Genomic DNA, 17887 nt, shown 5'->3' with positions numbered 1-17887 from the left:
TGACATGAAACAAAACAAAAAGGACAAAAAATTAGACCAAAAAGATACAAAGTGCTAAAAAAAATGGACAAATAACAAAAACGAGACAAAAAATTACACAAATGACACAAGACAAAAAATGACAAAAGTGAGAAACAAAATGACAAAAAAGCACAAAACAAAACAAAAAAACACAAAACGACACAAATGATACACAAAACAACGAATCAACCAAAACACAAAATTACAAAAATAAAACAAGGAACACAAGTGAGACAAAAAGGAAACACAAAAGGACAAAAGTGAGAAACAAAACGACAAAAACATGAGACAAACGACAAAAGTCAAACAAAATACAACAAAAATGAGACACAAACCGACAAAAGAACAATGAGCAATCTAGTATTTTACTTGATGGTCAATGTCTAAAATTTCTTTTAAATTTTTTACTAATTTACAATCTGCAGTTAATGTGGCATGTTTGACCCCCCAGCTTTAGGAGGTCAGATCTGAACATCTAATCATCTTGTTTCGTCCAACAGAAGCGTTCAAGTTCAGCTCCAGACTTAGTGTGAAATCGAGCTTGTTGCTAAAACATCAGTGAGGCTTTGGTACAGTTTTTGCTGCTACTGCAACAATAATGAAGAAGTGTACTTTTAAATTCAGTTCATCCCCAGAGTTAAACAAACAGTAGAACCACTCTGATGAAACCTCTCTGATTCTTCTCTTCAGGTTTCCATCAACATCCGGCTGACATGTCCACCAACTCGTCCTCCTCCAACTCCTTTGTCCTTAATACGTTCTTACTCTGCATTGAAAGCAACTTTGCGGCGACCGTTTGCGCCTCCTCCTGCATCTTCACCAAATCCGTCCTCATCATCCCTCTCTCCATCTTCATCCTCCACCTGGGGCACCAGAGATGGCGGCGGCAGCGCTCCTTCGCTGCTGTGAGTCACTCTGACATCTTCACCTTCCACCTGGCCGTCATGGAGCTCATCGGGTTTTCCGGAAACGTCGTCTACCTTTGCGGATTCTACCTCCCGCGTTTGTTTGTGGTTGGTTTCTCTCTTGCAGGAGTCACGGCGTTTGGCGAGATGCTGTTCCACGTCCTGACCTGTGTGGAGCGCTACCTGGCTGTGGTCCACCCCGTCACCTACCGGGGGCTGAAGCAGGCAGGTGGAATACGGATCAGAAACATCTGCATCGGGTGTATTTGGCTGCTGTGCTTTGGATGCAGTGGAGTCGTTTTCACTAATGTCTTTGATGCTATCTACAGTATATTTTTCTGTATTTTGACCTTTTACTTTACAGTTATCACTTTTTGCAGCATCTCTGTTCTCTGTGCTCTCATTCGTCCAAAGCCGGGGGAGGGGGGCGGGGACAGGGAGCAGGTTGACCAATCAAAGCAGAGGGCTCTCCACACTATCATGGCTATAACAGCAGTGCTGCTGGTGCTGTTTGTCAGGGATCTTGTTAGTGTCTCTCTGATTGCCTCAGCACTGCTGAGCTACAGCGATCGCTGTTTGGTTCTGACGTCTGCGATGTGGTTCAGTTTGCCCAGCAGCTTGGTGATACCGCTGCTGTTCCTGCACAGAGCTCAAATACTCACATGTTGCTGTTCAGTCAAAAAATAGCAACATTTCCATCAATGTATTCTTACGTACATTTGAAATAGCACGAGAAAAAGATTGATGGAAACGGTCAATTTAGAAAATATCCTCAAGTTTGCAAAAGAAGTTCCTTCATTTACCTGATTTGGTTTTAGACAATTTGTAAAAGAGTTAATGAGCCTCATGGGGGATGCAAACATCTTGTAAGTCACATGACCAATCAGCTGTTTCTACCTGGAGGGAAAAGAAACCTGATTGAAAACAGTTACTGAAGAACTTTTATCTCTTTCTTGTACGTGGACAAAGTGGTGTTGTTTTTCTTTTTCTTTGAGATTTTCTTATCAAAAAAATAGTTTTGTTTATAGCTTCTTTTACTCTGTTTGCTAATGTACACTGCAGCATCCCCTCCTAATTTATTTACTCCATAGCAGTTAATGGAAATAAGCACAATTTACATTTTGAAACATTTCAGAAGTTTTCTAATATTATGATGCTCCCACCTCCGTGCTTCACTGTCAGGACTATTCATTCACTGTGGTAGTCCTGGTCAGGTTCACACTAAGCATGCTGGACTCCATCTGAGCCCAACTCATTTATCTTCATCTGACCAAAGAATGTTCTCCTGCATCCATCAGGCTTCTTCTCATGTCCTTTAGTAAACTTTCATCTGGAAGTTTTATGCCAGACAACAAGCAATGTTGTTTATCTTGAACATGGTTCTAAAATGCACTGTGATAAGCAGAACTTTGTCAGTTCTGGATCTATGGACTGTGTCTATGTCTTCATCATGGCTCCACAGGAAAAAGGATTGAACAGAGGAACTGAAAAATCTGACTGTGATTCTTTTACAAAGATAGAAAATGATCCAGGATGATCACCTAAATATCAGCAGTAATCAGGAGGTATAGAAGGAGCCATAGAACCACTAATCATGGCTGCAGTGGTCGTCCTTCAACTTTCACAGTCTAGCTGTGAAAAACAGATGGCAGCTGCTTCAGACTTGGCTCAGGGGCTATCAAAGGAAATCAGAGTTTCTTGCAGTTCTTTTCCATGTGGAGCCATGATGAAGACATATAAACACAGTCCTCATGGCCAAAACTAAGAAAGTTCTGCTGTTCGAGGCTCATTTTAGAACCATGTTCATGCAGTTAGGCTGATCGGAAACCAAAGGTGGATTTGGTTTAGTGGATTCACTTTTACTGCATTGAGTCTCTACTTAGGGGCTGAATTTTCAATACAGTCTTTTTAAAGAATTTGTTCTGTGTTGTTCATAAAAGCAAAAGCTGTTACAGCTTGGAAATAATGCAATTTTTGAGAGGTGATACAAGTTTGAATCTTTTTACATTCATGTGACATTGCACAGCGATGTACAGTACTCTCTTCTGTTGTATTCTGTATATAAAATCCACTGGAACTTACTGATTGATGCATTGACCTCACAGTGCCCTTCGCTGAGATTAAAACAAAGAAAAAAAAACATGATTTCTGATACTCCACAGAATCAGAATCTTGCATGTTTCCACTTTGACGTGATAATTATGGTGTGTTTTGTCTGTTTTGCAGCTTTTATGATCAGCAAAAATAACAGAACTGTCAGAAAACCTGGACCAACAAAACATTTTGGAGATTTGTTGGAATTTGTCAACTAAAATTGCAATTCGGTGACTGGTGTCCTAAGATTTCATATAAATATAGTCCTGTTAAATGTTTGCCTTGCTGCACAAAATGAACCATTGATAAAGACTCAATGACATCAATGTAAACTCGACTTTTCATAAGTAAGGGGCTTTACGTCTTCAGAATTTGGTAATTTTTTTTTGTCAAGTAATTATTCTGTCTGTACTAATCTGTCAGGGCTGCTCCAGCAGGCTCTGGCTAGGGCTCCTCCCTCCTTTTGTGTGTTTTTCCTTTTTAGGTATCCTGAGTGTTGTGGCAGCGGCGGCAGGTGAACAATCAGGGGCAGTCAGCTAAAGCAGGAACAGGTGTGTCGGAGCCAGTCAGCCTTCCACCTCCTCTCTATATATTCGGACGCCAGTCACCACTTGGATGCCGGATTGTGAATGCACATCGTCAGTTCTGCCGTTTTGTTCAATCTAGCCAAACCTAAAGTTGGATGTTTTTGTAATCTGGTTTTCTTCCTTTCAGTTGGAACCTCACCTGCTCCTGTGGCCAAACCATCTCTCTGGACTCCCCTACAACTACAGTTCCAAGCAGACACTGGAATCCTCGCCACCCACTCGCCAGCTTCAGTCGGGACTCCATTCTGCCGTCGCTGCTTTTACCTTCAGCCCGTTACTCCCTTCCCTAGTCAGCTGTCCGTCCCCAGCACGAGCCAGGTAGAGGTATTTAGAGGGATTTAGTTTAACATTACCGGAGACTCTGTTTTTTGAGAGCTTAGTAGCTCCTCCGCTTTGAGTCAGCGTACTGTTTTCTAGTGAGCTTAGTTGCTCTTTCGCTTTTGAGTCTACATTGTGTTTTCTTAGTGAGCTTAGTCGCTCTTCCGTTTTGAGTCTGCGTTCTGTTTTCTAGTGAGCTTAGTGGCTCTTTCGCTCTGAGTCAGCATTGTGTTTTCTAGTGAGCTTAGTTGCTCTACAGCTTTGAGTCTGCGTACTGTTTTCTAGTGAGCTGAGTTGCTCTTTTGCTTTTGAGTCTACATTGTGTTTTCTTAGTGAGCTTAGTTGCTCTACAGCTTTGAGTCTGCGTACTGTTCTCTAGTGAGCTTAGTCGCTCTTTCGCTCTGAGTCAGCATTGTGTTCTCTTAGTGAGCTTAGTTGCTCTTCCACTTTGAGTCTGCGTTCTGTTTTCGAGTGAGCTTAGCTGCTCTTCCATTAGAGTCTGCGTTCTGCTTTTTAGCGAGCTTAGTTGCTCAACAGCTTTGAGCCTACGTTGAGTTTTTCTAGTGAGCCTACTGGCTCCTTCGCTTTGAGTCTGCATTTCTGAATTAGAAATGACCTTTTCGTCCACCCGCCACTAGGGACTTCCTTGCCCTGGTATATCGTGTGGTTTTTTTTTCCAGTTCCTGTTTCCGGGGGACCAGCTACTGGGAGTTGTAGTCTTGTGGTCCCTACGCTTGTCAATAAAAGTATTCTTGTTGGCTTCAGCTTTGTCTCGGTCTCTGTTCCTGAGCCTCAAAGAAAAACGTAACATAATCAGTGAATTATAAATGAATAAACATCTCCATGGTTACTCTCAGGTGTAAATGTGTTTGTTTTGGTCACTCCATCTTTTAACACACATGAACTGATGCAGAGATTATTGAGTTGATATTCAAATGTTGCTGCTGAACGTGTGATCCGAGCTCTGTGAGGAAGAATCAATGAATTTGCCTGCTTTAATTTAGCGTAAAAAAACTCCTAAATCCACACAGATCTGCTCTCACCTGTTGTTCACTTCAACAGCATCATTAACGAACACTCCCATCACACACTTTGGTTCATCGTATTTATTATTACATGTCCAGATCCTGGCCAACAGTCGTCTATCGTGAGTTTGAGGACGAGAAGAGTCGACCAGAAACAACGGCTTGGGTGAGTTATCTTTTTAAAAAACATAAAAAGTAAAGTCAAAATCTGAATGATTGCTAAATACCTAGTTACTTTCTGGTTGATGGCTAAACTGTGCATAGAAACATTTTCTTTTCTTAATATGTGAATTTAAATTTGGATGTTTTGTGTTTTTACTGGAAAATTCAGCACCATAAACTGCAGATGCTTGTTTGACATTTTGACAGTTTTTTTTAATGAAACTATTAACTCTTGCTAATTTTGCTGTTGCTGACTGTGATGATGATGAATGAATTGGCTGCTGACAAAACCAAAATAAAATCTAAAAATTGAATAGCCTAAACCTAACCCCCACCATGAACCCATTATTACAACAATTATACAATTATGACGGAACCCATAGATTAGGATAGTCCATCTCTTCCTTGTGTTCAAAGTTACTAACAGCAACTGACACTCTTAATAGATGAAGTTTTAGTATCTTGTGAAGGTTTTTCAGTAACAATATTAAAGAGTTTTGAGAAACAACACAAAGCTAATTACAGACACCTATGAAACCTGTTAATCACAAGGTAGCCCCGCCATAAATCATACCTTACTTATCGTCTGTGTTCCTTTAATGGGACCTTAATTTCCGGAACGGTGTAACTGTAGCGCTGAATTCTAGGACATGGGCTGCTAAATTATAAGACTCAGTATAACAACCTATGATTTTAGCCAAGTAAAAATACAGCAAAGTTAATGGCCACATTAGATGCTAACGTGAGTTTGGTTGAGGTAGCTTCATGCAACATTAGCTAGCTCTGGTGTTCAATTTAAATAGCTACTGGACAGAAACGACAGACAATTTCAGAGAAGAGTGAACCACTTATCAAGTACTCATAGTATAGTCCTGAGATCCCTCCCCAGACAGTTTTAGCAGAATTATCTCGAGATATCCCTTCACATGTAGTTTCTCAGCCATTAAAGTAGTACATCTTCCTTCCCTCAGCAGTTTCACAACCAATAACTCTGAATATTTAACCCCTGGGAAGTTTTCCAACCATTACCATAGCAATGAATCCACCCCAGGCAGTTTTACAGTCATCTTTTCCCTGGTAATTTCACAATGATTAATGCAGTGAGTCATCCTACCTGACGCAGTTTCACACCAATTAAACGCTTGACTCATCCCTCCCCAGGTAGTTTTACGGCCATTAAGATAGCAAGTCGTCCTTCCCCTGGTAATTTCACAATGATTAATGCAGTGGGTAGTTTCGCAAATAACTTGATAAGTAATCCCCACCCCCCAGGTGTTTTCACAGCCACAAGTAAAGCGAGTCACACATCCCCAGGTAGTTTCATCACCATTAACAGAGTGAACAGTCCCTCTCCAGGTACTTCTATACCCCTGAACACTTTGAGTTATCCATCTCCAGGCAGTTTCACAGCAATTAACACAGTATGTTATCCCTCCCCAGGTAGTTTCATGACCATTAAGATTTGAGTCATTGATCTCCAGGTACTTTCACAACCAATAATGTAGCGAGTCATCCTGTCCTGGGTAGCTCCATAACTAATAACTTGACAAGTCATCCCTTCTCAGGCAGTTTCATCACCATTAACAGAGTGAACCGTCCCTCTCCAGGCACTTTTATACCCATGAACACCTTGAGTCGTCCATCTCCAGGCAGTTTCATAGCAATTGCCTCAGTGATCAATTCATCTTTCTGCAGTTTCAGAACCATTGATGCAGCAAGCCATCCCTCCCCAGGTAGTTTTACAATCACGAACACAATGTAAGCTGTCCCTTTCCAGGTAGCTTTAACCAGTAACGCCTTGAGGCATCCTTCCCCAGGCATTTTCACAGCAATTAACACAAACAGGCATTTCACCCGAGGCAGTTTCACAACTATTAACGTAGCAAGTCATTCCTCCCCAGGCAGTTTCACAGCAATTAACACAGTAAGATATCCCTCCCGAAGCAGTTTACCCTGACAGTTTCACAACCATTAATTTGGTGAATAATCCCTCCCCAGGCAGTTTTACAACCATTAAAGTAGCATGTGATCTTTCCCTGGGCAGTTTCACAGCAATTAACAGGGAAACATCCGTCTCTAAGCAGTTTTCTGTAGTTACAGTCATCACCAAATGACTCATCTCTCCCAAAGTAATTTAAAAACTACTGACACTTTGAACTACTGTTCCCCAGACAGTTTCACAGCAAACTATACACTTACTCCCAGACAACTTCACAACCATCAAGTTAGAGTCATCCCTCCCTGTGGAGTTTAAAACACATTAAGTCACACCGCAATTAACAACAATTTCGTTTTACAGCAGTTTCACAGCAATTAACACAGCAAGTCAACCCACCCCAGCAGTTTTAAAACAGTTAGGACCTTGAACTGTCCCTCCCCAGGTAGTTTCACACCTAATGCCCTGTAATGTCATCTGTTTGCGGGTAGTTTGATAAGTCTTATAACACCCTGACTCATCCCTCCCCAGGCAGTTTCTAAACCATTAACATTTCATCATCCCTCCGCCTCTGCTCTTCTCCAGGCCTTTGAGTTTTCCCATAATGGCACTGAACTCCTCCAGTGATTCGTCCAGTCTGCTATTTCGCTGCACAGTTTCCACCTCCGGCACTTTCATCATCACCACCCTCACCGCCGCCAGACTGTCGCTGCTCCTGCCTCTGTCCATCTTCGTCATCCACCTTGGTTACCGGCGGCAGCAGCGTTTTGTGAGTCACAGCGACGTCTTCACCTACAACATAGAGGTCATGCAGCTGATCAACACAGCAGGTTGGATCGCCTTGTGCTGCGGCGCCTACATGCGTCTCTACAAGATGATCACGGCGAGTCACTACCTTCTGTTTAGTGTGTTTCCCGGAGGGACGCTGTTCCATGTCCTCACCTGTGGGGAGCGCTACCTGGCGGTGGTTCACCCGGTCACCTATCTGGAGCTGAGGCAGGGGGGCGGAGTCAGGATCAGGAACATCAGCATCACCTCCGTTTGGCTGCTGACCTTCAGCTGGAGCGGCGTTGTGGCCTTTACCTACCCGAGTATTCCGAGCATCTCCCTGTCGGTGTTTCTAGTCTCCGCCTTAGCTGTGGTCACTTTCTGCAGCATCGCCGTTCTTCGTGTTCTGAATCGTCCGGGGCCGCGGGAAGGGGGTGGGGCCAGGGAGCGGGTTGACCAATCAAAGCTGAGGGCCTTCCATAGCGTTCTGGCCATAACGGGAACGCTGTGGGTGTTTTTTGCCGCGTTTCTCGCAAGCACAATTCTGACCTTCTCCACGCTGGGCGACGCCGTGTTGTGTGCGATGCTTCTATCTGCAAACTGGTTCAGTCTTCCCAGCAGCTTCGTGCTGCCGCTGCTGTTCCTGCAGCGAGCAGGAAAACTGACGTTTCAGTGTTTCAGGGGAACACAAAAATAAAAACGTCTCAATCACCGCCCACAAAAATCACCAATTTATTACAAAAAAACCCCCAGGATATTCTCTGAGACTGAAGTGATAAATTTGCCCCAAAAAGTTTTATATCTATGAGAATAAACTAAATTAAGTTCACGAGAAAACACACAGGTTTTCACTGAGATTAAAGCGGTTAATTTACAAAAAAGAACAATCTGTGAGCTTGAAGTTTTAACACGAAAACTAATTTTTAAAAAAATTCCGAGAAAATTTTTGAATATTCTCTGAAAATAAAGCCTTAAACTTAACCCCTCAAAAAAAAGATAAAAAGAGATAAGAGTACATTTTTAACAAACAGAAAAACCCTCAGAGATTAAAGTCATAAGTTACCAAAACATATTTTCTGAGGTCAAAAAGGAAATTTCTGAGATGAAAATTGTACATTATAACTGAGAAAATAAAACAACAAACTAAAAAACAGACAAAAAAAATAGCCTGTGAGTTTAAAGTTGTATGTTTATGAGATGAAAATTTAAGCGTTTTCTGAGATTAAAGTTTTACAACATTTATGGAGAAAACTCAAAATTTTTAAGAAAAAACTCAAAGTCCAAAATGTACATTAAAAAAATTATATATTTTCTGAAGTCAAAGTGTAAATTCACAAGAAAAAAAATTGTATTTTCCGGCAAAGTTTCACATTTAAGAAGAAAAACTCACAAAATCACAAAGAAAAACTTAGATGTTCGCTCAGATTAAAGTTGGAAATTTTCAACAAAAAAGAGTCTATATTCATGAGAACAAAATGTGGAAATTTTTTAGATTTTTTGAGAAATATTTACAAATTCACAAAAACAACAAAAGCTAAGACTTTCTATGAAATTAGATAAAATACCGCCAAGAATAAAAAAACAAACAAACAAAAAAATAAATAAAAAAAGAACGTGGATATTGTAAGTTTGAAATGTGGAAGAAAAAACAATTTCCCAATTTGTATTCTATTTTGTAATTTTGTCTTATTTGGTTGCATTTGGTTGATATATATATATATATATATATATATATATATGTATGTATATATATATATATATATATATATATATATATATATATATATATATATATATATATATATATATATATATATATATATATATATATATATGTATACATATATATATATATGTATACATATATATACACACACATTTTTATATATATAAAAAACTATCATGTTGATGCCTGGTTTGATATTTAATTATGGTAAATATTCATAGAGTTGATGTATGATAATTAATATTCTGAGGTTGCTGTAGATGATATGATTTTATTGTGTTTCACTAAAGGAATAAATGTTGTGATGTTTCAGATATTTGTGTGTTTGTTTTTCTCTGGAGAACCGCAGCAGAGATTATTGAACTTTTATTCAAATTGTTGCTGCTCCTGAAATCTGACCTCACTGTGGCACAATCAAAGTAAATCTGTCCATTATTCCAGTAAAAAAACAAAGTGTGTTGCTGCTCATTCTATTCTGTTTTAAGGTGTTTATGGATCAGATAACAGTGAAGAGAAACTCTGCTGATGTATTACAACATTTTTATTAAGTGATTAATGCGTTCCCTCTGTTGACGTTTAAGAAGTGCAGTTTTTGTTTGCGGTAGTTTGTGGATTTATTCTAATTAGTTTGCAAATCATTCATTTAATTTTTGAATTTTTACATTAAAATATGCAAATGAGGTAGTATCCCATTAAATATGAACTAATGTAAATGTGTATTTTAGACGTTTTCTTTCCACTAACAAGCAAAACATTCCAAAAACTTGCATCAAGTTTGCAAGTCTTTACTTAATGTTCTTCTTTACTTTATGCAAAGTAACTTTGCTTCTAAACACTGGTCTCTTGCTCAGGGAAGGCAGAAAAAGATACAAATCAGAAGTAATGAAGTGTTTCCAGTCGCTGGCATCCATTCAAATGAGGAACTAAAGCAGATTCACTGAGAGCTTCATGCAAATCACTTTGTTCCTGATGTAACCTGCAGAGTTCACTCAAGGTATCAGAGAACATTCCCACAACGCTGAGACATTACCAACAAGTTCTAAGACTTTTGAGACTTTCATTTCCAGTAATGTTTCTATGATTGCATTATAAAGTTTGAACATCAACATTCAGAGGATGATGTTCTATGATAAAGGAAGGATGTTCTCGAAGCAACATTCAACAAATAATATTTTCCAAATGTTCTCGAGGCCACAGATGACAGAACGTTTATATTCAGAGCGTTTTATACCGCTCCTGTAAAGGTGGAACATTCTACCTTTATTGTTGAGACAACACATTACAGAACGTTCTTTAGTAAAACAATTCCACTGTGATAAATGAAGGATGTTCTAGACGCAACATTTCAAAAAGACATTTGCAAGATGTTAAGACCTCAGATGACAGAATGTTCTTTAAAAGAAGTTCCTACACTGCGATAAATTAATAAAGGTGGAACATTTAGCTGCAAGATTCGGAGGATGCTGTTGAGAGAACACACAATAGAACCTATAAAACATTCCAACAATGTTCCACAATGACAATGAAGGAAGAACTTTAGGGTTGGGGTTAAGGAAAGTTCTTATAGAACGTTCTCTAACGTGTTCAGTCAACAAAGAGGCAGAACGTTTCACCCTTAATTTATCACATTACAGGAACGTTATAAAACTTTCTGTATAAAAATATTCTGTCATCTGAGGCCTCAAGAACTTCTGGAAAACATTTGCTGAATGTTAGTTTAAGAATGTTCCTCTTATCCTATTGTAGAACATTGTGAGAATGTTTTATAGAGGAACATTCTGTACTATGGTCCTCAATAACATCCAGAAAATATCCTTGGAACATTGCAGGGAAAATGTTCTACTTTTTCAAAATACATAATTCTCAGGAATGTTTTATAAACAGGCCTCACGAACCTTTTTCCTTTGTCATTGTGGAACATAATCTGTGTTCCTGACAACGTCCTTTGAATGTTGACATTAAAACTTTATATCAGCTTCATAGGAACACCAGTGAAAAAGAAAATATTCGTAAAACTTTCTTAGGATATTTGATTCAAACATTTTCTTTCAACAGTTCCTAGAACTTGTAAAGTTAGCTGGGAACGTGCCTGATGTTCTCTCTTGTAGATGACAAAGTTTTAATAATTTTGCCTTTTTTAAAATTTTTGCAGAATCCCAGAAGTTGACATTGATACTGCTACTGTAATCTCTTTGTTTTCTGTTTGAACCACAGCTGTACAATTGATTTCACCGTCAGACACAAACTGCAGCCAAGATTTTATTATTGGACACGTACGTATTTACAATCAGAAGAAATATGAAATGAAACAGAGAAAAGGACAATAATTTAACTGTTCACGTTGCGTTTTCCTCCGCCTGGTGGCTCTTCATGTGCGTTTTCAGACAGTGGCTCTGGGTGAAGGCTTTCTCGCAGATGGTGCATTTATATGGTCTCTCTCCGTTGTGCGTTCTCATGTGGACGGTTAAATACGTTTTACGAGCGCACGCCTTCCCACAAATCCCACACACAAACGGTTTGACGCCTGAATGGATTGCCACGTGGTTGTCCAGGTTGGTCTTGCGCTTGAAGGACCAGCCGCAGACGGGGCAGCGGTACGGTGCCTCTCCGGTGTGAACTCGCATGTGCACTGTCAGCGGCCCTTTGGTGGTGAAGCCGCGGCCGCATTCGCCGCAGTGGTACGGTTTCTCGTTGGTGTGCGTCCTCATGTGGATCTGCAGCTGCTTGGCGGTCAGGAACATCTTGCAGCAGACGTCGCAGAGGTACGAACGCTCTCGGTTCGTATGGATCTTCTCGTGTTGCCTCAGAGTTCCCGGCAGTTTGAAACACCTCCCACAGATCTGGCAGCTGTGCGGTCTCTCCCCTGAGTGGGTCATCTTGTGGCGGGATAAAGATCGGTAGTCGCTGAGGGATTTACCGCACACGCCGCAGAGGTGCGACTTCCTGTTGCCGTGAGTCCTGAGGTTCGTTTTTAACTGTTTTCCCGCCTGGTGGAGTTTCTCGTGATGCTCCAGTGTCGCCTTCAGAGCAAATGTACGGCGGCAAATGCTGCATTCGTGCGGTTTCTCCCCCGAGTGAGCGGCCACATGTTCGTTCAGGCTGAAAGCGCTGAGGAAAGATTCTCCACAGATGTGACAGGCTTCAGTTTTGTGGCTACTTTGAAGATGATCCTTTAAGGCGTCCTCAGACTCTGAATGCTCGCCACAAGCACCACAAACCAAATCGTCCTCGTGAGTCCAGGCGTGTTTGACCAGCGAGACCTCTGATTGGTGCAGAGCTCCACAGATCCTGCAGCAGAAAGCAGCGGCGCCACAACGTTTGACTTTGCATTTCTTTGATCGCAGTTTGGTTTTCTTTACCTTCTCATCGCTCTTATCTGGTTTCCAGATGTCATCACTCTCTTCTCCTCGTTCTTCGTCCTTCTCATCATCATCACTATCTTCTGCTTTACCCTCAGCTGGAGTCGGTTCTTCTTCAGCAGCTTCCTCAGTTTCCACGTCTCGTTGGTGTGAAACGGTGCTTAATGTGCTGCCTTCGACCTCCTGAATAGGGCTGCTGAGGAAACAAAGCAGAAATAAATGGATTAACGTAATAAAACACGACATGAACAATTCATCAGATTCAGGTGCATAAACCACGCAAGCTGCCTCAAGAGCTGCAACAAGTAACTGATCAGCTAATGGTCACAGTGAGAATATTTTTGACTTTTACATTTCTTCGTAATATTGTTGAGTTGTTGCGCAATATTTTGCTACCTGAGGACCCTTGCGATAATTTGGTGTTACCTCACAATATCTGCACATCTCCTTGGCATACTTTCGCGTTTAACTTCAATACATTTTCCCAAACAACAATAGGTCGGCAGTACTTATATATCTTAGAATACTTTTGCGTCTCCTTGCAATGCTTTTGTGTTACCTTGACACGTACACATCGTCTTGCATTACTTTGGCCTTCCACCTTTTGCATCTCCTTGTATAAACTTTGTGTCCTCTCGCAATACTTTCTCATTTCCATGCAATATTTTTTGCATCCCCTGTCCTGTCTCAGGACTACTACTTTTACATCTGACAAAACTTTTGCATTCTCTTGCAATAAGTTTGCACGTCACCATCATACCTTACTAGGGCTGGCCCGAATAGCAGTTTGTGGGCTCCGGATATTCGGGCCCTATTAATGACGAAAATCCGAATATTCGGTCCGCTCCGTAACAGCCAACGTGGGGGTAGTGGGGGGTGTTAACGGACGGAGGAACGACTCGAATATTCTGTTCGGTCCGTTTCTGGCGGTGAGCTAAGGGGGAAAGGAGCAGAATTTCCGGCTTGGTTCCTAACGGTCGACGGGGGCGGGGGGATATTACGATCGGTTCAATATTCCCTCTAATTTTTCAGTCTGAGTGTGAGCAAACACACAAACTCCCTGAGCGTTCCCTTGGACCACTGTGAGCAACATCAGACGTGTTCACTGTGGTCACACCAGCATCACATCCATTCAAGTTACATGGTTCATTAAAAGAATCAAATTACAGCATTTACATTTCTGTTAAAACACTTTGTCAACAGGAGCCAGTTGAAGGCTGCAGTGATTTTAGTGACACTACAATGTATAAGAGTGAAGTTATTGAATATTTGTCTCTCTTTACTGTTGCAGCGGTTTTGCAAATTGCAGACGGACCCTGTTCACTCCATAGACACCAATGTTATTCCTGTAGCTTGAAAGACAGCTACTTTTGATAAAACTGGGCTTGTAGCACATTGTCTGCCTTGCAACAATGGGAAAGAGGCACCGTTTATGTTTTCACAACCTATATCTAATGAGTTATTGATGCTGGAAGTCCAAATCTGTGAATATCTTTCCAACTTTACTGAACTTGGGGCCACTACCACCTAAGGAGTGATATATTTAATTTTGAAAAAAGCATTTAGCCATACTTAAAGCTTTAAGTTCTTTATTAACACGGAACTAAAAATTTTGTATTGTTTTATTATCACAGGTTCTGTCTGAAAAGAGGTGGCATCATTTTAAACTGTGAAATCAAACTAACAAAATGTAATGACCAACCAGTGAGCAATACTGGATTCTGCAAGAACATAAACAACTTTTTTTAAATCTAAATCTTATCTTAACACAGTTAATGTATTAACTTATTTTTGTGTGTATGCATGTATTTATTGATTTATTTAGTACTGTTAACATATCAGAGTTCTGAGTGAATTTTTCTTAAGATAGGCAAAGGCCATTTATTGATTACATATAGGCTATTAAATGTTTATTAAAAACTAAAAAGCATTTAAAAAAAAAACAACTTAGGCATTTATTGAGTCACTAAAATACTGTAGAGTACAGACCACATCAGCATGATTCTAAGCATCCTCTGGTAAATGAACAACCAGATACTGATGTCTCTCACCATATGGACTTCAGGAGATGATTAGATGATGATAAACTGTGACCTACTGGTTGGGTTCTCTCTGTTCTCATGTTTCTTACATGTTTGTCCCCTGACAGCCGGGTCCTAATGTTTTTTGAGCAACACACCATAGTATGATGTTTTTACAATGAGGGTTCTACTATGGAACCAGTTTGACATGTTCAGGCGTTCTTTGTGTGAAAACTCAGAGATTTCAGGGATCAGAAGGTGGTTTTCAACTTTCTTTGTCAACTTTCTGCTTCAACTTTAAACTAAATTTCCTTCACTAAGCCAGCCCTCTGGACTTCCAGGAAGCTGTGTTCCTATTGGCTGTCCAGGTGGCTGCTTGGTGTTATCAGGAACACCTGAGCAGCTTGGTGTTATCAGGAACACCTGAGCAGCTCACTGTCTTCCTGCTTTATGTGGCTGCAGACAAACATTTCCTCTGCTTCACTTCACCACAGAACCGGGTTTGGCTCCGGTTGCTTGAGTTTGTTCTTTAGACGTTGGCTTGCAGCTTCCAGCAGTAAAATCGTCTTTAATGTGTTTCTTGGTGTGTTTTAGGGCTTTGTACTGGATTGTTGTCTTGGTAAATGTGGTTCTTTAGCCACAGTTAGCACATGGTGCTAATGTGTGCAGTGATTAGTGGATTTGCTGCAGCTGAGTTGTGTCTTTATCTTGGCTGTAGTGAGTCTTCAGAGGTTTTTGGTCAGACACATTCTGTATTCTTGTTTGAGAACCAGCGTTGGTTGTCCAGAAGGTAAGAGTTCCTGTCCTGATTCTCTGTTCTCAGAGGTTCTCTGGTAGGCTGCAGGAGACTTTAGCCTTTGGGTTGTACTAGTTTGGTTTTTGTATGGTTTCATTTGGACGACTATCTTGAGGTCCCTCCATGTGGTTTAGTGAGGTTTTCTGGAACAGTTCTACAAAGCAACCTGCAGCAGAAGAGACTTTGAGAGTTTTTAGGAAGTTCTGGAGAGCAGACTTGAGAGCAGCAGAAACATTTGTCAGCAGTTTGAGCAGGAGAAGGTGAGCTTCAGAGTAGAAATGAGACAGAAACCTTCTTGACCCGTGTGGTGAGGTCCTGTACCAAGAGTTTGAGCAGGTTGTGAAGAGTCTGTAGTTCTTTGGTCTGAAAGCACAAGAAGAGTCGACTCATTAAAGGAGAAAACAGGAGATATTGTTGGTTCTTCTGTCGCTCTGCAGTTTCCTTAGACTGAATATCAAGTTTATATTTTAAATGATTTCCCATGTGAGCCCAAGAAGACTTCAATAAACTCCCTCCATCCCCTGAACACAACATATTTTATTACCATTTTAAATCTTTTTTTAAATTTGTTATTGAGTTTTAATCATAGTTTTAGCATAGTTTTTTTTCTCTTTGCTTGTTTAGTTTTGTCATCTGTGTAAAAGGTGCTAAACAAATAAAGTTGAATTGATAAACTGAATAATTGACTAACTCATGATTGTGACAACAGCAGTATTTTCATTGTGATTTAAGGGTTTGTTTCATTTTTAAGGTTGGGGTTAAAATCTTGATATAAAAAGATGATTAAAGAAATAAACTACATAACAAAAAGCAATTAAATGAAAGGGAAAAAATTAATACAATAAAACTTTTTAAAAGTTTTATTATTAAAAAGATTGAAGAAATTTAAGATGTAATTTTCTAATTGAACATTTAATTTTTTAATTAAATGTTTTGTCTTTTTAAAGGTTTAATAATCTAATTAAATGTTTTGCATTTTTAAAGATGTTTAATATTCTTCTTGTTTAATTGTATTTTTTAAATGTTTAATTGTGGAAAATATTTTATCTGTAATTTTTAATATTTGTATTTTTAAATTTTTTTTGAATTTCATACTTACATGTATTGTATCTTGTTGAATTATCTAATTAAATATTTTGTCTGTTTAATATAATTTAATTGTATTTAATGTTTAACTATATATAACTAACTATATATAAAAGACAAAACATTTAATTAAAAAATTAAATGTTAAGAAAAACTACATCTTAAAGACAATAAAACTTCAAATAGGAATTAAACAGAAAATACAATGAAGCATTTAAAAAGAAAATTAAACATTAAAAGGTGGTAAAACATTTAAAAAGAAAAACCTTAAAGATTTAATCGAAACATTAAATATTGGGAAAGAAAAAGAAACTCAAACAAGCCGATAAAACATTTGAAAAAACAATTAAACATTAAAAAGACAAAACATTTAGAAATCAAATCAGACATTAGAAAAGAATAAAAGGTGAGAAAAGAGCAAAACTAAATGTTTAAGAAGAATCAAACTAAAGACAAAACATTTGAAAAGACACCAGTTAGATTTTAGAAGATCAAATTAAACAGAAGAGACAATAAAATGATCAAAAAGAGCAAAAACAGAAGTTCTTAAAGCGTTTTCTAGTCTGAAATGAAAACATCACGTTGTTTCTTCAAACATTTCCTCTTTCTATGTTCTTGGTTTGATTGTGGACAGATTTACTAAGAACTCATTTCAGAAAACTGCTTTCCAGATAAAGTCTACTAGTAGTTGAAGGCATGGATCAAACTAATGTTACCTTCTGATCTCCACAAACTTTACTGTTCAGTGAAGAGAATCAAAGTTTGTTAAGGATTTCTAAAAAACCCACAGGTGAAGGTCTGCGAAGAACTCAGATGGATGATCTAAATGTGAAATCAAGACTCATAGTCACAAGTTTTAAGGCTTCTGTTAACCAGAAAGTTCAAACTAACAGAGAAGTACTGAGAAACTTCTAAAACTTCAGTCCTCAGACTGTCTGAAGGTTCAAACTAACAGAGAAGTACTCAGGAACTTAGAAAATATCAGTCCTTGGACTGTCTGAAGGTTCAAACTAACAGAGAACTACTCAGGAACTTAGAAATTTTCAGTTCTTGGACTGTCTGAAGGTTCAAACTAACAGAGAA

The 17887-nt window shown here is 39.3% G+C and overlaps 2 protein-coding genes across 5 annotated transcripts in view; one reads left to right on the top strand and one right to left on the bottom strand.

Annotated features, from left to right (window-relative positions):
- The first annotated feature begins 715 nt into the window (after positions 1 to 715).
- On the top strand, positions 716 to 4360 carry LOC129348080 (uncharacterized). Its single transcript, XM_055007471.1, has 2 exons — positions 716 to 3658; positions 3735 to 4360. The coding sequence occupies exon 1, from the start codon at positions 735 to 737 to the stop codon at positions 1611 to 1613; it is 879 nt and encodes a 292-aa protein (XP_054863446.1). The 5' UTR covers positions 716 to 734; the 3' UTR covers positions 1614 to 3658; positions 3735 to 4360.
- Positions 4361 to 11788: 7428 nt separating this feature from the next.
- Positions 11789 to 17887, bottom strand: part of LOC111583237 (zinc finger protein 260-like) — an 18349-nt gene continuing 12250 nt past the window's right edge. The window contains exons 6-7 of one of the 4 annotated variants that reach the window (XM_055007844.1): positions 16010 to 16081; positions 11789 to 13097 (exon numbers count right to left, since the gene is read on the bottom strand). In XM_055007844.1, the coding sequence (XP_054863819.1) occupies positions 11879 to 13097; positions 16010 to 16081 (1291 nt within the window). In that variant the 3' untranslated portion in view covers positions 11789 to 11878. The remainder of the gene's footprint in view (positions 13098 to 16009; positions 16082 to 17887) is intronic. The other 3 variants (XM_055007845.1, XM_055007846.1, XM_055007847.1) reach the window with 3 other exon arrangements.

Source organism: Amphiprion ocellaris, chromosome 23, assembly GCF_022539595.1.
Source record: "Amphiprion ocellaris isolate individual 3 ecotype Okinawa chromosome 23, ASM2253959v1, whole genome shotgun sequence".
Taxonomy (NCBI): domain Eukaryota; kingdom Metazoa; phylum Chordata; class Actinopteri; family Pomacentridae; genus Amphiprion; species Amphiprion ocellaris.
Note: the sequence above shows the minus strand (reverse complement) of the source record. Positions and strands in the feature narration are given on the sequence as shown.